This window comes from Condylura cristata, unplaced genomic scaffold (genome assembly GCF_000260355.1).
Source record: "Condylura cristata isolate star-nosed mole 26May11 unplaced genomic scaffold, ConCri1.0 scaffold00012, whole genome shotgun sequence".
Lineage (NCBI taxonomy): Eukaryota > Metazoa > Chordata > Mammalia > Eulipotyphla > Talpidae > Condylura > Condylura cristata.
The window spans coordinates 3,556,391-3,582,568 of NW_004567113.1; the positions used below are offsets into that span (position 1 = coordinate 3,556,391).

Consider the following 26,178-nt stretch of genomic DNA (forward strand, 5'->3'; position numbering starts at 1 on the left):
CCTGGTGGCGCAGCGGGTTAAAGCACAGCACTGAGAAGCTACAGCCACTTCCGCATGAGTTCGATTCCTGCCTGCCCCGGAGGTGACTACATGGCGTGGCAGACCTCTCCTGATCCGCCCGCTGCTCCCCTCAGCAGTGTACTTCGTAGATCTGCCTGTTCTGCTCCCCACTCTGTCTCTGGTGAAGCCTCTCGCCGCCCCTGAGCCTCTGACCTGTACAGTTCTGTATGAACAAATAAACAAAATCTTAAAAAAAAAAAAAAAAACTCATACATATAAAATAATAGCTGAATGAATGACTGTTTTTCGTGTGCATTTTCATTTCAAAGAAAAGACAAGGATCACTGCCAGTAGGTAAAATTATTAGGACTAAGTAACATTTGAAAATATATCCATAAAGCTGACAGACTGTGCAAATGTAGACTTTAAAATGCATTAAATAAAAAAACAAATAAGCTGCAAAGTTTGACAATATAAATGCTCTACCACATATGTGTTTTGCAATCTGACTTTTCAACTCATATAAAGCCTAAGCTATTTCAGTCTTTGAGACCATAACAGAAACAACAGCCAGTAGAAACAGCTGTGAATTACTTGAATTTCAATCCTTTCAAAAGTTCTTGGTGCTATATGGACAGAAACGTTTACTAGAATGCCAAGGATACTGCTGCTATTAATCACAGGGGTTGTCATTCCTTACCTCATAACTTCTTGTGAATTATTTCTATATTTAGGAAAAAAGTGGCAAAATTGCTAATTTTTTTTTAAAGATTTATTTATTTATGCATACAGAACTGGGGTACAGGCCAGAGATGCGGAGGGTGAGAGGCTTCACCAGAGACAGAGTGGGGAACAGAACAGGCAGACCAACGAAGTACACTGCTGAGGGGAGCAGCGGGCAGGCCAGGAGAGGTCTGCCACACCATGTGGTCACCTCCGGGGCAGGCAGGAATCGAACTCATGCGGAAGCAGCTTTAGATTCTCAGTGCTGTGCTTTAACCCGCTGCGCCACCAGGGAGGGCCATAAAATTGCTAATTTTTTAAGGTAACATAACTCAAGGTATAAATATAGTCCTTTACATTTAAGTCATAGGAATAAGTATGACATTGTTTTTAACTTTGAAGAGTTGTTCATGATCTTGTTGCACTTAATGTAGCCATTCCTATTACACAAGGAAATATTGTGTACTTTATTTTAAATACCTGAAGTTAAATTTTTAGTGATAATGAAGATTAGGCTATTCCAATATTATAGAAAAATGCTCCTTTAAAAAAAAAGATTTATTTATTTATTCATACAGAACTGGGGTACAGGCCAGAGATGCGGAGGGTGAGAGGATTCACCAGAGACAGAGTGGGGAACAGAACAGGCAGACCAACGAAGTACACTGCTGAGGGGAGCAGCAGGCAGGCCAGGAGAGGTCTGCCACACCATGTGGTCACCTCCGGAGCAGGCAGGAATCAAACTCATGCGGAAGTGGCTTTAGCTTCTCAGTACAATGTTTTAACCCGCTGTGCCACCAGGGAGGGCCAAGAAAAATCTTTTTGTATTTCTGACTAAACCCACAATCAAAGAAAATTATATCTGCATTGTTCTCTAAGGAAAACAAGAGCAATTAGCAGAATAAACACAATAGGTGTATTCTGGTTTCTCTTTGCTGCCAAAAGTTATTGGTTAAGACAATAATTTGAACCAAAGCAGCAGTTAGTTAGCTGACAGTAAGCAAAATATTTTAACTACTGCATTCTTTTAAGAAACCTAATTACAATTGCTATGATCAAAATCATTCATTTGATTAAAACCTTCCTTCTAAAACTTGCATCGTCATCTTCCTGACCTTCTCAGGAAAACTACCTAGGCGACTGCCTTCGCATTTTCTCAGTATTTCTCAGCAGTCACACCTATTTTGTTGCTAGGAAACAAAATAAACAGGAAACTTTACAATGGTTACTGTATTAATATACACTTATCAACCTTGGAAAAGAGCAGACAACTTATCTTTATTATGTCTCAATTTCTTTACAAGTTTTATTTCATTTTTATAATAGCCTTAGGAGACTATTATAATTACTATGTCCATTTACAAATGGTTACCTGACCTCAGTTACATAATTTGCCTAAGGTCAGTGATGGAATCAAAGTTTGTGAGAAGCTTGCCTAATTCATAGCCAACGTTATTACCATTCCCATCTTTATACCTCCATTTTATGGTCTTGATTAAAAATTTTGCACATACAAGAATTTTTCTATACTAAAATTTTAAAAGTTTTAAAATCAAACAGGGTTTTAAATGTATTATTTTCTTAGAGGTTTTTTTCCCAAAGAATAATAGATTGAAGTGCTTTTCCTTCACAGAAATAAAATAACACATACCCACAGAACATGGCAGAATAGGTAGGTTTGGATCTTCTTCTCTGTACACAAAAAAAAAAACAAAAACCCTGCTGAAAGGAAGATTCAGAGGATTGCCAACATAGCAACATAGTCTCAGGACTTTTCCATGGAGGTTCTACACTGAGGATGATGCTTTTATTGGGGGAAAAAACAAAGGGGCTTTTAGGCATGGCACTGTAAAACAGTCTGCAAAACAGGCTAGAGGACTGCCACTCAATACCGGGTATGGTGAATTTCAACCAAATTTTAGAAGAGAAGTGCTCACATTGCTCACATGCACAAGACTAGCCTAGAACACAGGACAGTAGTAATTAACACTGTTTAAAAGGCTTTCATGCGCAAAGTAATATCCAAGTACAACACAAATCCTTTCCAGGCCATCCTTCAAAGAAACAGAACAAACACTAATGATATCCACATGGAATCACAGGAGACTCCAGATAGCCAAAGCCACAGTGGCAAAGAATAATGGTGGTACATACTCCTACACTTCAAAATATAGTACAACGCTATAAAAATCAAAATAGTGTGATAGTGGAGCTATATCAAACAGACTAATGGAACAGATGGGAGATTAGAAATAAACCCAAACCTAACTGGACAGTTAATCTATGACAAAGGAACCAAGAACATATTTTGAAGAAGGGAAAACAAATTGGCTTGGGAAAAAATAGACAGCCCAAAACAAAGGAAATGAAACACTACTACTATATCACACCATATACAAAAACTAATCAATATGGATTAAAGACATGGATGTAAGACCTGAAGCCATAAGAAAATATAGGTAACAGAATCCACTGACTTTGGTTCCATTGACCTTGGCAAGAAAACAAAAGAATATAAACAATTGGGACTAAATGGACCTTAAAAGCTTCTGCCCCACCCACCCTGATGGCACAAAAGGTTAGAGCACAGCACTAAGAAGCTAAAGCCACTTCTGCATGCATGAGTTCGATCCCCACCTTCCCCAGAGGTGATCCATAAGATGCGGCAGACCTCTCCTGGTGGCAGACCTCTCCTGGTGCACCCACTGCTCCCTCAGCAGTGTACTTCATCTATCTGCCTGTTCTGCTCCCCGCTCTGTGTGTGGTGAATCCTCTCACCGTCCCTGCACCTCTGGCCTGTACCCCAGTTCTGTATGCATAAATAAATAAATCTTTAAAAAAAAAGCTTCTGCTCTGCCCAACAAAAGAAACTATCAGTGATATAAAAGACATTCTACTGAATGGGAGGAATAGCTGCATATTATACATCTTGTAAGAAGCAGACAATAAATGAGCTATAGAGAGCTCATACACCTCAACAAAAAGAACACAAAATAAGCCCATCCAAAAAAACAAAATGGCAGAAGAGCTAAACAAACACTTCTTCATGAAGAAATAGCAAGCCAACAAATACTGGAAATATGTTCATTATCAATTATCATCAGGAAAATGCAAATCAAAAACACAATGAGGTATCACCTCACACCTCTGAGAATGACCCATTTGAAAAAGGCCAGAAACAACAAATGTTGAGATAAAAAAAGAATCTTTTGGGAAAAAATGAACCCACATCTATTGTTAGTGGCAGTGCAGATGAAAGTCCATTTCTTTTTTTTTTTTAAAGATTTATTTATTCATGCATACAGAAATGGGGTACAGTCCAGAAGTGCAGGAATGGTGAGAGGATTCACCAGTGACAGAGTGGGGAGCAGAACAGGCTGACTGACCAAGTACGCTGCTGAGGGGAGCAACGGGTGAGTCAGGAGAGGTCTGCTGCGCCATGTGGATCACCTCCAGGGCAGGGGACAGAACTCATGCCGAAGTGGCTTTAGCTTCTTAGTGCTGTGCTTCTACCCGCTGCGCCACCAAGGAGGGCCCGAAAGTCCATTTCTTATGGAAAATGTGTGTGTGTGTGTAAATGAAAATCTGCCATTTGCAAGAACATGGAAGGGATACCCTCCTCCAGCTATGGGAATGGAGGGGATAACACTAAGTAAAGTAAGTCATATGGAGAAATACAAATCCTGGATAACTTCATTCATATGTCCATTATAAACAAAACAGTCAAACAACTAACAACCTTTTAAAGTCTGAATGTACAAGTTAGGCTATTAGGAGGGTAGGGAGGATGGAAAACAAGTATTAGATGGGTCTAAAATGGAATACAATGGAGAACTATAGCTGCCTTGATGGTGGATGTGGAGTGGTGATTCGCATCTAAGGAGGTGTGATCCTATTATCCCCCTGAACTCCACAGAGGGTTGTAAACCAGTCTCACCTCAATTACAAAGGAAAAAAAAGAAAAGGCTTCTACAAGAGATGTCAATGTACACTTGTCTTCTTCTCCACTCCTAAGCAGAATTTCTAATTTTAATGATGGGTAGCTGAGGAGAGGAATGTAATAACATTTAGTCTTCCTCCAAAGAATTAAAACAAAACAAAAGACTTAAAAACAACACAAGCTAACAAAAAAAAGTAAATGTCAAATTGCAGAATAGACACTAAGCACTAGGAAAGCAAGTGAAGTGTCACAGGGAAATAAATGATGATGTGCAATTATAATGAAAATAAAAGATAAAAGTAAATATCTAGTCACATGAATTATAATTTCTCAAACAGAAAACTAAAAACTTCACTAAAATAAAAACACTTTTTAAAATCTTTCCCCTGTGCTATTAGTAAGAGAAAGATCAGAGTTGAACCCATAAATCTAATAGTAATAGCATGCTAAGCAATCCAGTTAAATTAAACAAAAGGTGGCTAGTAACTTCAAACTGGTACAGCAGTTACTTTTTCTTTTTTCTTTAAAGGCTATGTGCCTATTAAATTATAACAATCTGTTACTTAGTAGTTATTGGTCCTCTGACAATTCTTTTGTCATTTAAAGGGTGAGAAAGAAGGGAAAGGTAGATTTTATTTATTGATTTGAAAACCAGTATATCAAAACTCTTCACTTCTAACTGTAACAAGGTATAAAGTCTTGGGAAGAAAAGCATAACAAAACATAAATGTGTCATTAATGACAATGTAAAAACAGGATTAAAAAAGCTATTGTGTCTGTGGTTCTGGGAGGATTAATTTAAAAATTACAAATAAAGACAAATATATAAAGTACTTTTAAAATATTAACTGCAGTCTGAATTTCCATGTGACCTACCTTTCACCTTAAATTCAGCAAAACAGTACAAGTCACTTTGCTAACTTGGCACAATTTAAGATAGCATCAATGAAGAAAGTCCAATTTCCTGATTCTCTAAGCCAAAATAACCAAACATAAGCAGGTTTGTTTTAATAACAAGATTCACCCATTTATAACTGAAAATCTAGAATAAGAACAACTTACCCCTAATCCTACAGCAAGTTTATAGCAAGTTCATCTAAGTTATGCAAAGAATTATTGAAATAAAAGTTAAACACGTTCACAGAATTTAATTCTAATACAGTTAATAGTTACTAACCATCAAAACTGTGAAAAATATTTTTCTTCTTTCATTAGCTGAAATGATATAATTTTTTAAAATTATCTACATTGACATGGATCAAAAGAATAAGCAAAATGCATTTGATATCTAAAAATTATACACTATTTGCCTAATTTTACTAAGAGGAATAACTTCAGATGGGAATATTCATTGTCCAACTGCAACATTCTTAGAATTAGCACCAATGCAGAGGAAAAAAACAATTTTCAATGCTTTCCAAGGAGAAAAAGACAAAAGTAAATTAAATTTTTCAGAACTTTTTATTTACGAGATACCCAGAAATATTGTGAATCAAGTCTTACCCTTTTTAGGATATCAAGGACATAAAATGTGATTGGTTTATTACATGTTCCCAAATTAAACTAGGGTAAAAAATTACAAAATAAGGGCCTCTGGTGGCACAAAGGATAAAGTCTCAGCACTGTCAAGCAATCTGCAGCCACTGCAATGCAGGTTCAATCTCCGGCCAGGGATCTACCCAAATGACATAGCAGATCCCTCCTGTCTCACCTGCTACAACTACCTTCAGCTGTGTATTTCAGTAGAACTGCCTGCTCTGCTCTCCATTCTGTCACTGGGGAATTCTCTCACTCCCTGCATCTTTGGCCTATACCCCAGTGCTGGTCTACATAAATAAATCAATCTTTTTTAAAAAAGTTATATCTTACTTTTTCTTATTGAAATCATAATTCAGGATGTTAAGTATATATAAAGTGAACAGACAAATGACAATAATACCAAAACCCAAAAAAAAAAAAAAAATTCACAAGAGTTGGTAGACTTCATTTCAAAAACAAAAATGGATTTTGCCTCTTATGTTCTACCCTGCGGAACATTGGGAGGAAGTGAACAGTACTCTCAAACTCTGATATAAATCTGGTCAAGCAACTATAACTTTCTCATCATTTTTATAAGCATAGAAGACTTAAGTCTGATTATATACTCATTAACAACTGATAAAGCCCTACAAATTCTGACCCACTTCTATTTACTTCTACTGCCTCTATGGCCTCTCCTTACCAGTCTGCCTTCATTCATTCTGCTCCAGGCACACACTGTTTTAAAGTGAAACTGTATCCCCCAACACACACACACACACACACACATACAAAATAAAAAAATGGCCAGAAGCACTAAAAGACATTTCTCTAAAGAGTTGTGTGTATGTGTGTGTACATATATATATACACATACGTTTGTGTGTGTGTGTGTGTGTGTGTGTGTCTGGCATCCAGATACTTAAAGTATTCAACATCAGTTATCCTTAGGGAAATGCAGATTAAAACCACAATAAGACCTCACCATTTAACATCTATGAGAACGGTCCATATCAAAAAAAAAATGAGAGGCTATTTAAAAAAAGAAATCCCTCTACTTGATGATAGACTGGTTTAGCACTACGGAAAATACGTAGGTTTCTTAAACTATTAAAAATAGATCTACCAGCCCTCCCTGGTGGCGCAGCAGGTTAAAGCACTGTACTAAGATGCCTAAGCCACTTCCGCATGAGTTCGATCCCCGCCTGCCCCGGAGGAGACCACATGGAGCGGCAGACCTCTCCTGACCTGCCTGCTGCTCCCCTCAGCAGTGTACTTCGTCAATCTGCCTGTTCTGCTCCCCACTCTGTCCCTGGTGAATCCTCTCACCCTCCGCATCTCTGGCCTGTACCCCAGTTCTATATGAATAAATAAATCTTAAAAAACAAAAAGTAGATCAACCATATGATCCAACAAGTCTACTCCTAAGTATTTAGCCTAAGTATCTAAAAACACTAATTTGAAAGGTTATGTGCCCTTCTTATGTTCAAGACAGTACAATTTACAATAGCTAACTTACAGATATGACATAAGTTCCCAATTACAGATAGTGAATTAAGAAGATGTGGCATACATACAATCAAATACTACTCAGCTATAAACAAAAGATGAATTCTTAACTGTCACTACATGAATGGAACTGAAGGGAATTATGCTAAAAGGAGAAAGATAATGATATTTTCACTCATATCTGTAATATAAATATATATAAAAAGATACAGACAAAACCAAACCAAAACAAATCCTAAAAAGCTGACTCTAAATTTGAGGCTACAGAGGGGTATGGGGGAAGTTGAGAGAAGGGGTTGGGGAACAAATGGACTGTGATGGAGGGCAATGGTTATACTGGTGGTGGCTGCTGTGTGGTAATATACACCTGAAGAGATATAAGAGACATTTATTTGTGGATCAAATACAGTTTTGTAATTATTACCTCCATAGAACGAAAGCTTGCAATTCCCTATCTACACTTCCTATCTCCCTCATGTGCTTTATTTCCCCACTATGTTGTTATGTTGTGTTGTGTTGTTATACTTCTTATTCACTTGTCCAATGTCTTTATCATGCTCACTAAAAGACCAGCACTATGTGTGCTACTTAATTACCTGCTGTCACTAACAGTGTCTAACAAATATTGAGAGAGTCCAAGTTTGGAAAACAGTACTGTTAGTACCTATTAAATATGAATTATACACTAACTATATTCAAGGAATGTGGTAGAGGGTTATTGGTATTTTAGTGATGGCTGTGCTGTGGTAACACACTTGTGGAACAGTCTTTACTACTAAAATCATTCAGTGTTACAAACCAATGTTATCTCAAGTTAAAATATAAATAAATATAAATAAAATACAAGACTAAAGAAATACTGCCAAGTACAAATAGTATTTAAAAAAAAGCTGGAAAAATGAAATTAATGTACATGGAGTAACTGCTTAATTAAGTAGGCAGTATTAGGTATGACTATTAATTAATTAGGTTTATTTGTATATGTCTTATTCTAGAATCTGCGTTATTATTCCAGATTATACTTAGTGTTTAATTAAATGTGAAATCAAATGGCATAATCAGATAGGAATTCGGGGAGGAGGGAATGAGTGCTTTGCAACAGTGAGAATATACTATGGATAGATAATAAGGTTTGTGGGTGCTACAAGGCATGTGCTGAGTGTAAACAGGTGGGAGGCACTTTAGACAAGGCAAATTTCATAAGGAGACATAAAGGAATATGAGGGATGGTGAAAATCTATCCTAAATAAAACATGATATTCACTGATGAGCAGTAATGATCTGGAAGATAATTTGAGTTAGCCAAAACTTCCAAGTCCAGCTCTCTGAAAAGAGATATGGTGGGAATCTCCTGACATGTGCTTTGTGTCCAGAGAGGTCCTCTACGATCTTTCTAATGTTTTGGTACACCTATTTCTGAGGTCCCCGCATTGTTGTTTATGGTTGTGATTTCAGAAACAATAGAAATTACTTCCTAACCCTCTCCTGTATACATACACTCACACACAGACTGTACTAGTCAGTTGGTAGCCAACCAATGACTATCAAACTCAGGGGAGGAATAAAGTTACAACTGCCTTAGATGGAGGCAAGATAGGCTATCATGCTATTTTGCTCCCAGGTTCCCTAGGAACTGAGGCAAGTTCAGTTTCTTCTTGCCACCCCTGTTTCACACATTCCTGCGTGAGTAGCATCTGAAACACCTCCTTTATTTAAGATAACATTCACACATGAATCCCCACTTAGGTTCTGTTTCCAGGCAAACAGCACTAAGACAAGTTTGTAAAGAAAGATAAGGAAAACATCATGCTTATGGGAGGAAAAGTCATGCAGAAAGAGTACTAGTGTAGGTCATTCAATTTGGAAAGAGAATGAAAAACAGTCTGGTTGGTTATAGAATTAAAGACTGTATCAGAGGTCAGTTAAGGATACTGTCATTCAAACTCACAAGTAAGTGGAAGAAACAGTATTTGCTTTAATACGACGAAAATGAGAACTTAAGGAGAGAATGGCTATAGTCTAAAAGTGGCTCTTCAGTTTTTTTATTTTTTTCTTTTCACTGAAAGATACAATATATGACTTCAGCAGCACTGTGAGTATTATCCTATGAATTCTTAAATTCAAATCTCTTCTGACTGACAGTATTAGCACAAGAAGTACTCAAAAAAATTACAATAAGATTCTATATTTCCTCTCCTATTTTGAGTCCCTAAATATCTATATTCAGAAATATGAAGTTAACTTAAGCACTATCTTTGACTATTTATATCGAGTTGCTTCTTTAAGATTTTATATTTAAGTAGCTTAAAAGAATCTTTCATCAGAGTCAGTAGCAGATTACTTCAATTTGAAATGCATCCAAGCAGGCTAACATCTGGTTTTCATCTATTCTTATGGGACCCAGAAATGTTTTCAACAGAAAATAAGATAGTAGGCCCTGGGTCATCAAACAGAGAGCACAATGTGAAAACAAGTGGGTTGTAGTGAAAGAAATGATACACTGCCCAGGAGAAGAACTTACAATCTTTCAATTTTAGAATTTGAGAAACAGCTCAGCGTCATCTGTATTTATTTTATTTTGCAGGTAACAGACAACGTGTTGGCTTCTTGTACAAAACTCATACTTAATAATAGTGCCTTAAATAAAAATGACTACCTCCATGTAATTTTAACAATTCTTGTGTTATATGAAAGAACTACTAAAATTGAACTCTTTAGAAAGATTATTTCCCAATAATTAATTTTAAATGTGTTCCAGTGTATAGCTAGTAGGTATTAACATTTAAACCTTTGACTCCTAGTCCCTCTGAAAGAAATTTCTCTACATACAACAAGCCCCAAAAGGAAAATGGTTGGAAAGCCATGATGCATCAAAGTAGTTCTAAAATTTAAAATTCACAAAAATTTTCCTTGTCAGTTTTAATGGTCAAAGTTTACACTCCTGTAGACAAAACATATTCTTCATATAGCAATATGAGTACAATAGAGGCACAAAATAGAGAAGCATTTCCAAAATGCTTTCTAAAGAAAACTAATCCCAGAAAATCCAAGAAAAAAAATGGTTCCATAAATAAGTTTGGAGGGTACCACATGTGTTATCCTTTATTAAAGATTTATAATATGCATGATAACTTATGGAAGATTATGAGATGCTGTGGTGAAAAATGGATTTCCCCAAATTTGATAAGATTATGGAACACTTTGCAATCATCAAAAAAAAAAAATATTTTAAGGGCCCTCCCTGGTGGTACAGTGGGTTGGAGAACAGTATTGAGAAGCTGGCCTTAGCCGCTTCAGTGCAAGTTCAATCCCCCACCCCAGAAGTGACCCACATGGCACAGCAGACCTTCTTATCTGCCCTGCTTCTCCCCTCAGCAGTGTATTTTGTCTTCCTGTTCTGCTCCCCACTTTGTCTATGGTGAATTCTCTCACCGCCCCTGTACCTCTTGGCCTGTGCCCCAATTCTGTATGAATAAATAAAATATTTTTTTTTAAAGTCTATAAAAAGGATTGTTTAAAACTCTCTACTTACCTTCTTCATAAATTTAAACATTCACATCTATCATTCAATCACCCTGTCTCCATTCCCATTTTTCTCGTCCCTTCCCTTCAGCTGAAGAAACTGCAGAGTCTAGCTTAGTAATTCATAATAAACTCAGGGAACTTTCCTATTAAAATATAATTCTTGGTTTTTACTTCTAGATGTTCTGTCTCAACACGGGAAACAGAATTTTTTTTGAAGATTTATATATGCATATAGAACTGGGGTACAGGCCAGAGGTAAGGGGTGGTTAGAGGATGCACCAGAGACAGAGTGGGGAGCAGAACAAGCAGATCAACGAAGTACACTGATGAGAGGAGCAGCGGGCTAGACAGGAGAGGTCTGCTGCTTCATGCGGGTCACCTCCAGGGCCAGGGATTGAATTCACAGTGAGGCAGCCGTGGCTAGCTTGCAGTGTTGTGATTTAACCCACAGTGCAACAGTGAGGGCCTGGGAATCAGTATTTTTAACAAGCAACTCAAGTGACTTCAATACTGGTTGTATTTTGAAATGTTCCAAATGCCTGATACAGTATAGTAAAATTAAAATAATTTATAATTATTTTATAATTTATAATTAAGGACAGAATAACTTTCGAGTACAATAAGTCCAGAAAATCTTGCTTCCAAATGAGTTCATGAAAATTTTTTTTTCTACCTATAGAGAAAACAGGTGAAAGACAGACTAATAATAGCCAAACCACACTTTAAAAGAATAGCTCCTGTACAATTACTACCCAGAATACTGAGGCCAAAAGCTTTACCCTGTAAGAACTCTTAGCCTGTAATACATAAAGAAATTTCAGGAATTCTTAAACTCTCTAAAACTGGCCTGAAAACTGTAAGTACATAAATACATACACTTTTATGAGAAGATAATCCAAAGCTTTCGGCAATTCTCATGTGGTTCTATTACCCAATAAGATTAAGAGTCATTATTTTCTTGATGCATATGAAACAATGACAGTAAAAACTGTTTCTTAGTTAATACCATGAATCAAACATAGAAAAATACATTCCACTGTGTTGCTTTATCTCTTGGAAATAAACAAATACAAACTTACCTTTGCAGTGTCATATTCAAGGAGCCTGTACAACCCTTAATCTTGTTCTGGGCTTCAAGATGAGTCATTCCATGTGCACTTATCCCATCAATACTGAGGACAATATCGCCTATTCTTACATTCGCCTGAGATGCCTTGCCACCATCTTTCAGCTGTAATAAATACATTTTATTAGAAGTGTCACACTTTAAAAATAAAGGATAATAAATGCAGACGAAAGCTACACTTCTGATTATGTGAAAATTATATAATGTTATGTGAAATAAAATATTAATATGTAATGTAACAAAAGTAACAAAAAATCTTAACATGCAAAAATTAAAATTAAGATGACCTTCATATTTGTTTTAAATTAATTGGTTTATAAAAAAAGAAAACATTCCCCAGTAATTTCTCTATTTCTTTATCATAGAACATACTGTGTGACTATTATGGATGAGGAAGAAAAGTGGCCCAGGAACATTAATAACATTTTAGCAAAAGAAAAGTAACTGAATAGGGCATTTAATGTTCTTTAATGAAAGTTTTAATCTCTTTAAACTGCAATATTTTTGTTTGAGCACATGGAGTAATATATCAGATAAAGTATCTACCGAAAAATCCTTCCTGTTGAGTACAATTCATATCTAGTGATTGAAGTAAGGAATTGTTTTAGATCATAGGCCCAAACATTTGTATACTGGGTGTTTCCTGTTCCAGGCAAGTAGTAGGCAGGGAAGACTGAGACTGCCCACACACTTCTGTGTACCAGAGTCTTTAATCTGCAATCTTTCCTCCCTTGTTTGCATTTACATTACTTAGTTTAATTCCTTCAAGTTTTATGAGTACCTATTTCTTTTTTCTAAAAGAAGCAAAACAAAACATAAAATTATAATAAAATGAAACATAATTGGATAGTCACCTAGAAATATGGAAAAAGCACAAATGAAAAAGAAACCATTCAAATTCACATGACAATCTCAGTTTCAATGAATACTGGATTGCTGCAAGGCAAGACTAAGTTCAAAAAAGAAAGAAAATAAATAATTCTTCTAATAGTTGAAAAGAATGATTTTTACTTAGGGTGGTAAAAAAAATTGGTTTGGCAATATTTGCACAATATTGGTGATGTGGTTAAAATGATTACTTTCACATTTTACCACATTTTTTAAAGTAAAAAGGGGTTCTCCCTAGTGCCTCAATGGATAAGGATGCAGCACTGCAAGTTGTTGCAGTGCGAGTTTGATCCCCAGCCCCAGAGGTGACCCACATGTCCCAGCAGACCTCTCCTGACCCATCCACTGCTCCCCTCAGCAGTGTACTTCCTCTATCTGCCTGTTCTACTCCCCACTGTCTCTGGTGAATCCTCTCACTGCCCCTACACCTCTGGCTTGTACCCCAGTTCTGTACGCATAAATAAATAAATCTGCTTAAAAAAAACAAGGAAGTAAGAAAGAACACTAAATTTACAGAGATTATTTTATTTGAGATTATTTTATTTTACTAAGTTTACTTTAAGATTAAAAAATAAGTCCCCGGCCCTCCCTGGTGGCACAGTGGGTTAAAGCACTGCACTGAGAAGCTAAAGCCACTTCCGCATGAGTTCGATTCCCGACTGCCCCGGAGGAGGCCACATGGCGTGGCAGACCTCTCCTGACCCGCCCGCTGCTCCCCTCAGCAGTGTACTTTGTTGATCTGCCTGTTCTGCTCCCCACTCTGTCTCTGGTGAATCCTCTCACCCTCCGCATCTCTGGCCTGTACCCCAGTTCTATATGGATAAATAAATAAATCTTTAATAAAAAAAAAAATAAGTCCCTTGACTCACTAAATAAGAACAAAGTATTAGAATTCAGCCCATACAATGGACATTGTATATTCAAGTAAATTTTGGTTATAATCAGTTGCCAAATCCCTTATTTGAAATAATGATCAAGCAAGGAACCTCCCTAGTGGCACAAGGGGTTTGAGCGCAGCACTGCAAAGCTGGCCGCAGCTGCTTTTCTGTAGGAGTTGAATCCCCTGCCCAGGAGGTGAGCCACATGCTGCAGACGGCTCCTGACTCGCCTGCTGTTCCCATTAGCAGTGTACTCTGTCACTCTGCCTGCTCTGCTCTCCACTCTGACTCTGGTGAATCCCCTCACCTCCCCTATGCTTCTGGCCTGCACCCCAGTTCTGTATGCATAAATAAATCTTTTAAAAAATAGTTACTATAGGGCCCTCCCTGGTGGCGCAGTGGGTTAAAGCACTGCACTAAGAAGCCTAAGGCCACTTCCCGATGAGTTCGATCCCCGCCTGCCACGGAGGTGACCACATGGTGTGGCAGATCTCTCCTGACCCACCCACTGCTCCCCTCAGCAGTGTACTTCATAGATCTGCCTGTTCTGCTCCCCACTCTGTCTCTGGTGAAGCCTCTCACCGCCCCTGAGCCTCTGGCCTCTACCCCAGTTCTGTATGTACAAATAAATAAATCTTAAAAAAAAATAGTTACTATAAAAAAATAAACAGTTCACATTTTAAAAAAATGATGAACAAGACAGACTGATCCCAGTACCTACGAACGTGTACTTAATATAGATGAGTATTGGTCTTAAGATCCAGAGAGCCATGCTCCACATCTGTGTTTCCTATCCACCCTGCTGTGATGCTGGAAGTGTACTGATACATTTAGACCTTCCTGAAATATTTGCCAAATGAATAGTTGCCAAATATATACTCTTTAACACTGGGTTATTTCAAATTGTGTAACTAAAAAAAAAATGTAACTTTATATAATTTGAAGTTTATTTCATTTTAATGTGTCATATAATGACAATTCTTGAAATTAGTAAGAAAAAAATCTATAACATGGATATACAGACCCTAACAAACACAAAGTATAAAAAATTTTAATCCTTCAAATGAAATATCCTCTATCACATACACAGTATATAGTGATCTTGTTTCCATCTTTGTACTAATAGAGACAAACAAAACAACCCCTCCCCTGCCTAGATACTAAAAAGCAATCAAAAAAAAATCTGTATTATCTATATAGAGAGATATATAGACATATATATGTGATATTGACATTAAAAAAATAAAATAAAATTTCCAGGCAACCACAGATCAAAATTTAAGTCATATTAAACTTACCAACATATCTGTATTATATATGTATGTATACATACATACACATTTTCTTTTATGTGGTAAAAGTTTGTAAAGTCAAAAAAAAATTCAGGATCAATGAGAAAATATTTAAGAGAGCTTTATTAGTTACATTTTAAAATATTCTATAAGTAAACACAATTATTAAAATATGAACACACGTGTGTGCATGTGTCTTGGAGTAAAAACAGAAACTATAATGAGTAACGTGGTTATATTATACTGAATGATAGATATGAGCTGTCTTTTCATTATTATTTTTCTATTCGCTTAAATAAAATATTTTTTTTAATTGAGGCAACATTGGTTTAGAATACTGTATATGATTTAGATAGAACCACAGCTGTCAGGTGTTTGTTACCACACCAAACCCACCACATGGCACCCAAAGACCCCTACCAAAGTCTACTCTGTCCTCTCCCTACTTTTTCTCCTCCTACCACTCAGGAAGCCTCAATTCTACAGTCCGGAGTCTATCTGTTTTAGATTGGAATTAGAAATAATAACTATTTTCAGAACTAAGTTGTGACTGACATTCACAAAAAAAAAAAATAGTTCTTAAGGCCAGCAATGCTACCAATTTATTATTGTACATGTTAAAGGACTATTTTAATTACAAGAGATCACAAATTCAGTAGCTTTTAACTATTATTTATTCCATCAATTCAAATATTAACTTTAGAAATAGGGAGCTGTACTAACTGTACTAAATGATCTCAAAAGTCTCCTAAGATAGTATTTATCTGTAAACTATTTGCTTGAAAGTATAGCTCAAACCCTAGATTAAGAGTTTAGTCAGAAGAGACTTTGTTGGTAGATTAAAAGATATCTCTACCTTTTAAAATGAGCACGTGAATTGAAATTTGAATCCTGATAATAAAATAATAAACACAATTTAGCTTAGGATTTGTTTTAGTGCAGAGGGACAAGTATAAAGAAAAAAAGAGGGCCCTCCCTGGTGGCACAACAGAAGCAAATTGTAGCCACTACAGCATGAGTTCAATTGCCAGCCAGGAAGGTGACCCACATGGTGTGAGACCTCTCTTGTCTCCCCTGCTGCTCCCCTCAGCAGTGTGTTTCAGTAGATATGCCCGTTCTGCTCCCTACTCTCTAAGGTGAATCCTCTCACCAAACCCCCACCACTCAACGTCCCCCCCACAACACACACACACACACATACACACACCTCTGGCCTGTATCCCAGTTTTTGTATGCGTAAATAAAAAAAAAATCTTTAAAAAAAAAAAGAAAAAAGCCTAAAACAGAACTCAGCTAAATTATCTCACCATTTCTTCAAATAGGCAGACTTAAAATAGAAACAATGAAATTTATGGGCATTGGTTCAAAATCTACCTAACAAGAGCAATTGAAATACTTGTAGTAATAACAGAAAGATACTGAGCAATGAAGAAAAAAATAATCTAATAAAATTCAATGTCAGGATGACACAAATTTTGCTCTTACTTGTTGATTGTTAGATGCTGTGATATTATGATCTCAAGATGCTCAAAACCAACTTCTCAGAGTTATCTTTTTAGGATTGCCTTTACTTAAACTGACATGTTATCTTGAGATTTTAAAGCACAGAGACCCTATAGTCCTCTTATTTTTGAGCTCTTCTGGATACCATATCTGGGTAAACTACTAAATTATTGATCTTCTCATTCCTCTCCCAAACTAGTCCATAATCTGATCATCTTTGACTTTGGTCTTGCTTGTATTTATTTACCACAACAGTTTTCTAAAATCTTCCTTCTTTAAAATTCTCCATATTCTTCTGCCTTTCCTCTATTTTCAAATTTCCAAAATGGTGCCCCTATTATTGCTTCACACTGGAGAATCCCAATCATGCCAACCATTGATAACCTTAAATACCTACCTGTTTCTAACTTTAAAACAAGTTCCATAAGGACAGACTATGTCTTATAATTTGTTTCTCTCTAAAAACCTTGAATAGTAAACATTAGAAAAATATCCACTTAGACCATGTTAAATAATACTAAATAATTATGAAAAAACTTAATTCAGCAAGCAAGAAAAATAGATTCTAACCTAGAAATTAGAATCTTCAATTAATCCTTGGGCTAAACTAGCATAAAGTCAAAAATCAAACTCTATTTCCAATAAAGCAAAGTAAATTCATTTTAGATAACCAGCAATATTGTTCTTCTTAGGCTCGCCAAAGAAACATCACAACTCTTTTGGGAACCTTGTTGAACTACCAAGTATTAGGAAATTTAGGCTCAATCAAGGCTTTCTCAATTACCAGCCATGGAAAGAAATGTTCATGGTCATTTGTATTATCTTTCAAATATATTTCAAGAGTCAAACAAATTCCATCTTGTTTACGTTTTTTGAGCTTAGTAATACTAGTCATATTAGGTTTTGATATTAACAACTTTACTAAGATTTCAACCATCTTATTTATTATCACACTCCTTTCTATACTTGCAAGAACAAATGCTGCATATACAGTAGGAAATGGCCAGTATAAAAAACAAAAATTTATGATTCATTAAAAGTGTATGAAATAGTGCATCTCCCACTATTTATCCTTCCAGCAGAATTGATGGGGTAGGCCTGGAGAGGTTATACAGAGGCTATATAAGGAGTTGAGAGATTTGAAGTCCAGGAAGTGCCTGTGTTTTGACCATGAATACACTATGGTATCTGCCCTCTCTTTTGTTTGCTTCCAAATGACCTTATTTGTTATTAAAATAAATAACTGCTTTATGTGATGTCAACAGAAGCATCTCAATGAATACTATTTGCTTCATTTTTATTCCCAGAATCGCTTCATTCAATCCATCCACTCAATTAGCGATATAAATATTTTTTTTCCTTAATTGAGTATGATCTAGCAATACTATGAATGTGAACAGTTAAAGAAAGACTATAAGGTTACTCATTATTTGCATAGCTCATTTTTCCCCTTGTCTTTCCAAGTGTAAATAGCTTACATTTGTTTAAAGCAGTAATAGCTTTCTGCCATCATTTTATCTTGTGCATGTTATATTGCAGCCATAAGTGTATGTTTTATAAATGTGTAGGAAGGAAGCAGTAGTGGGAGGTCAAGCTCAGTATAAATCAAACTAATAACAAGAAAATGCTTCTCCTTTGATCTTAAAACGAATTTTTAATACAGTTGTCCAGTTTCTATAAACCTCACTGGAGCTGTGTGCTTCATTGAAAACACTGCTTTGTGGTCTCACTTAAGCTAAAAACTTACATGGCTGTATGTTGGGACTATCCCTGAGCTCAATTATTTTAATGATTCAAAAATCAAAGTAAACTAGGACAACTATATGTTCTTAATGAAACTGGTTTCTTTATAGAGTCTCATCATTAGCTTAGATAATAATATCACTCATCTATGGATTACAAGAAGTTTCCTCATGAAAAGGAAACTAAAAAGTAAGAAGACAGCAAACAAAATAGGCTCCTTGTGTGAAGGAGAATTGAATTGGGGGTCAAGGAAAACATGAAGGGAAGACAAAAGAATATGCAGGAAGAGGGGGGTTACTGGTATGGACAGTAGAACAGGAAGCCAAAACAAATGAAAGGGAATAAAGAATCATGAGGTGTAAGTGACCGACCCAGGTTCGCATAAGCTGAATTCAGGTCTTCTGTCTGGATGAGTTGTACCAATACGTACACATTCACAAAGTAATAGTAAACTGAAGAGAAACTCAATAATCACTACTTATAAAAAAATGTTATTGTTTGACAAATTGCTGAAATAATATAAAATGGCTACATTAATAACTATAATTTAGAGCTAATTATCTCACAGTAATATTTAAATATATCAACTTTATTGTACTAAAATAAATTTGTTACTAACTTATCCAAATTCTTAGCCTTTGTACAAACGTGGGTTTCAGTAGTTTTTCTTTTTCAAAAATCTTAACAAAAGAAAAAAGTAGCACTAAATCTTTGTAAAACGGCTATGAAATAAAATATCAATATCTCAAGATAGCAATCCCTCAGAAAAGAATCTCAAAATGCATTAAAAACAGAATGTAGCCTATTCACAAAGAATTAGAAACAAGTAGTTAGAAATAAGTCACAAGTAGTTAGAAATAATGGTTAGACTAACAACTAAACTCATGGTGGGGGGAAGGCAATGAAAGCATTACACAGCTGTCATTTTTAAAAGTCAGATCCATACTGTGGTTTCTCTATACAGAGTATAAATCTTTTGCCTTTAAAGCAGAGAGCATATAAAATTAATCTGACTAAGGCACTTCTCAAAAATGAGCATATAATACAGTTGCTACAGTGTCACAGGCTTTGCAAAGACAGACAAAATATGTAATATACAGTTAGAATTTTCTAAGGAAAGTTACCATTACAAATTATAGGGAATTCTCAATCTGTACACAAAACCTCTCTTTGCCTTCTCTTGGAAATAAGCCAGCCGTTACAATACTCAGAAAATACGTGTCAGCAATGGAAATGATTTATTGGTATTTTTTGCTAAGAATATTACAAAGGTCATTTCACAGTATAGATCTTTAATACAGATATGTTTACTAAAATAATTTACACGAGTCAAATAAATTTACTTTGGGAATATTATACACAATGAGTAACAAGTAGGAGACAAGTACTTTTAATGAACTGCTACTAAAAGTGCAAGTTTCACACCTTCTACATATTTTCAACAAATATGTAATACTTGGAAATATATATGGCCCTAACACCATGGGTATGACAGGAATGCCATCAGACATAGTAAATGTAAAAAAGGAACATATAAATACAACAGCTACAATAAGAAACACAGAGAGGTTTCCCATGTCCAACCATGGGAACTAAACCATGGGAAAATAAAATTTGTTTTTCTAGCAATGCCATTCCCAAAATTTGGAGAAATGTGCTAATAAAATTATATCAATATCATAACAGGATTTTCTTGAGGCAGAAGAAAACAATGTAAAAAGCCTTAAAAACAAACAAACTAGCTAATCTTTGGGTTTACTTTAAAGTATATTTTCCAGTGCCTAGTGTGACAATAGAACATTTGAATCCAGACATATGAGCCTATGATTCAAAGTATTTAAGTGTCTGCCTCCTATATATTTCCCAGAATACGTTAAGTATGCTTTTTTGCCACCTCCAGTATGTATATAAAAACATATAAGTATTACACCAAAACAAAGAACTCACACAAAACCATCCTACCAATTATAAGTTCACTGAATCACTACCAAACATCACAATAAATAAAAGCAGCTAGCTATTAAAGTGACCAGAAGTAAAGGAAATTTAGGAAGTGCTGATTTTTTTTTCAAACATATTTTTTTAGGAATTTTTAAGCAGTAAATATATCCCAATAGTTTACTATCATTCAAGTGCTGTTTAATCTACAACATCACACCCAGCACTTAATGTTGTCCCATCTTGTACTGGTATAGTGTTGCAGCAGCCATGGCTAGCCTATAAACTGAGACTCAACACCATTTACAATGCCAACCTCTAAAATCAACATGCCCATTAAAATGATTTGGCTTTTTGTAGCTCAGAATGGTAAGCTAAAACTTGCTATCACTGTATCACCTATCACTGACATCTCTGAATGAATAATTAGTAAAATAATAACTCATGTTAAAACCTCCGGTTACTCTAATTGTGAGTTTTCTTTTTTGACCTTATGAGTCAAGCTGTAATCAATTTTTCCCAAAAGTCAGAATACACCTTATATGGTAGCAATGAATACCTCAAAGTATGTGTCATTATGTCTTGCAAAACCAAATAGAAGTAAGAGGGGTAACTATGCCGCTTTATGTAGCAACTGAATTGACTAGTTCAAACATAAGACTTCTGTTAAAATTGTTCTAGTTGTCTAAATGCATTTCCTGTAAGTCCTTCATTGTAATACCATCTTACTCTACTTTATCAGTGTACTAATAAAATAAAAATATGTCTTCCTGAATTATAACTCACTACTAAGACGCAACATAACAATTTAATTATATAACACCTTTAACTGCATCCAGATGTGTTTAAACCCAGGGGATTAATATACTCTATAGTTATGTGAGAATATAAGCCTGACAGAAATGTGAAAAGTATATAAAAAGAATGTATCTTAAAACATCAAAATCATCTCAAAATAAAACAAGTCAGCTAATTACAAAGAAATTAGTATTTCTGTGTAGTCCATATTATAATAATAAGGAAAATGGTAAGAAATGGCAGTTATAAAAATTACAAACAAAATAATCAACGATAGGTAAATTGGAAGAAGATTAACTGTGAGGTGCACTTATTACTTATTATTTCAGCCCTTCCTCCTGACTAGGTTTTGTAGTGATAACATAAACTCTCTGAAAACGTATGAAACTGTGTGCAAGTATACAAATATTTTCCATTGAGCCAATACATAGTTACCCCAAATATTCAAAGGCATATAACCCAAGATGTTAAAAATAAATGCTTTAATGAAATCTTAGAACAGTATTTCTCCTGTGGATTCTAAATCACCAGCACCAGCACACATCTATGACAAAGGGAGGAAAAAAATGTTTGCAAACAACAAAAAAATCCATTAGCAGCAAGATTTAAGAACTCTTAAAGCAGAAATAATACACATTAAAAGTGATGCAAAAATCATGACTTTAAATACTCCAGATAAAGTACTATATCTTAAGAAGAGATTTGCTTTAAAAAAATTTTAAATCTGCATTTATAAATCGCTAACATTCACTAAAGGCCTATTCCAATAATATTCAATTTTCAATTGAATATTCACTGCCAATATGCCATATAGCAATTCTTCTGTAAACAACAGTAAAGATAAATTACAGGAAAAACAAAATTTAAAGAAACAAATTATAAGCCCAAATTTATCTTCAGATTAAACAGACATAAAATTATTTTGTCCATCTATAGAGGTCTCTAATTACTTAAGTCTTTATTTCTGTATTTATTTCATTTCAAATTATAATAAGCAATTTGTTGGTCTATAGACTAAAAAGGATATTTGTTCTAGACAATGACTAAAATTTTTAATTTTTTGTACATGGACTTAAAAAATAGATAATAAATGGGCCCTTTCTGGTGGCGCAGCGGGTTAAAGCACTGCACTGAGAAGCTAAAGCCACTTCTGCATGAGTTCAATTCCCACCTGCCCCGGAGGTGACCACATGGCGTGGCAGACCTCTCCTGACCCTCCCGCTGCTCCCCTCAGCAGTGTACTTCGTTGATCTGCCTGTTCTGCTCCCCGCTCTGTCTCTGGTGAAGCCTCTCACCGCCCCTGAGCCTCTGGCCTGTACCCCAGTTTCTGTATGTACAAATAAATAAATCTTTTAAAAAAAATAGATAATAAACATCTGATAAATTAAAAACATTTAATGAATAAGCTGTTATTTAATAAATAACTTGCTCAAAAATTTTCTCATCCCAAATATCAAGTGATTATTAATTCTGTTCTTTTACAAACTTGTATGACCTTTTTAAAGAATAGTTACAATGTTAGACACATTTAAATTTTTGATGCATGATCTGACCACCATCTAGAGTATTTGAAGCCATTAATAATTCTACAAACTAACCCAAAAGCCAGTAGAGGACAGGAAGTAATAAAAGTCAAATCAGAAATAAATGAAATGGGTGTTAGAAAAACAGTCCAAAAAAATCAATGAAACCAAAAGTTGGCTGTTCAAAAAAATAAACAAGATAGACAAGCCACTAGCCAAGCTCACAAAGAAAAAACAAGAGAAAGCACAAATAAACAGAATCATTAATGAAAAGAGGAGAAATCACAACAGATCCAGCAGAAATCAAAAGAATAATCAGAGAATACTATGAGCAACCATATGCAAACAAGTTGGACAATATAACAGAAATGGACAAATTCCTACAACTCTACAACCATCCAAAGCTAGATAAACAAGAAATAGAACAACTACACAGACCAATTACAAGCAAGGAAATAGAAGAAGTAATCAAAACCCGCCCCAAAAATAAATGCCTAGGGCCAGATGGATTTACAAATGAATTTTACCAAACATTCAGAAAAGAACTAGTGTCTATTCTACACAGACTCATCCAAAAATTGAAAAAGAAGGAAAACTACCACATACTTTCTATGAAGCCAACATCACACTAGTACAAAACCTAACAAAGAAAACACAAAAAAAGAAAACTTCAGACCAATCTCCCTAATGAACACTGATGCAAAAATCCTCAACAAAATCTTAGCAAACAGAATCCAATAATTCACTAAAAGAATATACACCATGATCAAGTTAGCTTTATCCCAGGAGCACAAGGATGGTTCAACATCAGAATATCAATTAATGTAATCCATCACTCAAATGATAGAATAAAAACCACATAAGCCTATCAATAGATGCGGAGAAGGCATTCAACAAAGTTCAACACCCATTTCTACATACTCGAAATCCTTGGAATAGAAGGAACATTCCTCAACATGATAAAATCCATATATGACAAACCCACAGCCAATATTATCTTTAATGGAGAAAAGCTGAAAGCCTTTCCCTTGAGATCAGGAACAAGACAAGAGCGTCCAATATCACCACTGCTCTTCAATATAACATTAGATGTCTTAGCCAGAGCAGTAAGACAGGAAAAAGACATAAAGAAATCCAACTAGGGAAAGAAGAAGTAAAACTGTCCTTATTTACAGACGATATGTTAATCTACATGGAAAAACCCTAAAAACTCCACAGAGAAACTAATCAAAACCATCAACTAGTTTAGCAAGGTAGCAGGATATAAAATCAACACACAAAAATCAGAGGCCTTCCTATACACAAGCAACCAATCAGAAGAAACAGAAATAAAAAAAAAAAACCATCCCCTTTGCAATTAAAACAAAAAGAATCAAATACCTGGGAGTCAACCTAACAAAGGAGGTAAAAGACCTCTACAAAGAAAATTACAAAACACTGTTAAAAGAAACACACCATGCGTGGCAGACCTCTCCTGACCCGCCCGCTGCTCCCCTCAGCAGTGTACTTCGTCAATCTGCCTGTTCTGTTCCCCACTCTGTCTCTGGTGAAGCCTCTCACCACCCCTGAGCCTCTGGCCTGTACCCCAGTTCTGTATGTACAAATAAATAAATCTTTAAAAAAAAAGAAATACACCATGAAAAGGAAAGACATCCCCTGCTCATGGATCGGTAGAAGTAAAATCATCAAAATGGCCATCTTACCAAAAGTGATATACAAATTTAACACCATCCCAATAAAAGTCTCAATGACATTCTTTAAAGAAATTGAAAAAATATCGATGAGAATCATATTGAACAACAAAAGACCTCGAATAGCCAAAACTCTCATGATTAGGAAGAAAGAGAATGGAGGCATTACAATCCCAAACTTCAAGCTATACTACAAAGCCATAATAATCAAAACTGCATGGTACTGCAACAAGAACAGACATACAGACCAATGGATTTTGATAGAAAACTCAGATATAAATCCACAGGGTTATGGACAGCTAATCTTTGACAAAGGACCAAAGAAGACACAATGGAACAAAGAAAGTTTGTTCAGCAAATGGTGCTGGGAAAGCTACATGCAAAAAAAAAAAAAATGAAACTAGATCACTACCTCTCACCATACACAAAAATCAACTCAAAGTGGATTAGAGACCTAGACATAACAATGGAAACCATAAAATACCTGGATTGAAAAGATATGGTACATATATACAATGGAATATTACTCAGCAACCAAAAAAAGCAGCACATGCCTTTTGCAGCAACATGGATGGAGCTGGAAAAGATCATGTTTAGTGAAATAAGCCAGAAAGAAAAGGAAAAATACTGGATGATTTCTCTTTTAACAGGCAAGAAAATAATGATAATGATGAACAGCTATATACCACAGACATTTTGTGGGGGTGGAGCGGGGAATGGTATCAAAAACAATGGGGGGAGGAAAATGCACTGGACTACGGTGATGGCACATGGGTGATTTGGTGATGGGAAGCCCAAGGGGATTGCAATTGAGATGGAAAAATGCACAAAAATATGTAAAAATAAATTATTATAAAATTTTAAAAAAGAAAAAAATAATTCTGCAAACTGTATATCAAAGTCCTGTTAGTCACAGTCTTATAAGCCCTTGAAATTACAAAAAAAGAAGAGTGTAATTCTTGCAGTACCTCTAACAAATGCTGTGACACTGGGCAAGTCATTCTGCCCAACATCAGGGATCATTCTGCCCAACATCAGGGATTATTCTGCTTAGTTATACAAGAGAATCAGATCAAATGTTCCAAGGATCCGTTTCAACTCTAAACCATAATAAATTTTTCCTCAGAGTTCACAATTTCTCATTAGTCTCAACAATCATAATAACTGGTATCTACTGCTCAATTAGCCACAATATTTGTGTTATCCTCCAATTACTTCATATATACTATCTGAGTAGCACTATTATAAGACATTAACATGGTAAACATGGCTACTTTTCAAAAAGCCTAAAATCACATCAACATTATAAACACAAAGAATTGATTTGGGGATCTAAGAGAGAAGAAAATCTAGCTTACCTATATGCTTTTACATGATTCTTTTCTAATTAATTAGTTGAAGGATAAGATCATCTTTCTGCTGGCAGCAGCTGAGTCATTTAACACTGAGTTAGGCATTATTCTCTTCATCATACATTTTATGACTACAGATGAACCAGATACTAATGACTAGAAGAATGAATCATTAAGCAAAAAGTGAGAGAAGGGAACAAATATTCATAGATTCCACCATTTAAAAATTTC

At 35.4% G+C, this 26,178-nt stretch overlaps 1 protein-coding gene across 10 annotated transcripts in view; it reads right to left on the bottom strand.

Moving 5' to 3' along the window:
- PDLIM5 (PDZ and LIM domain 5) overlaps positions 1-26,178 on the bottom strand; it is a 211,599-nt gene that overhangs the window by 130,039 nt on the left and 55,382 nt on the right. For all 10 annotated transcript variants that reach the window (XM_012724204.1, XM_012724209.1, XM_012724205.1 and 7 more), the window contains exon 3: positions 12,295-12,446. In XM_012724204.1, coding sequence (XP_012579658.1) covers positions 12,295-12,446 — 152 coding nt within the window. The remainder of the gene's footprint in view (positions 1-12,294; positions 12,447-26,178) is intronic.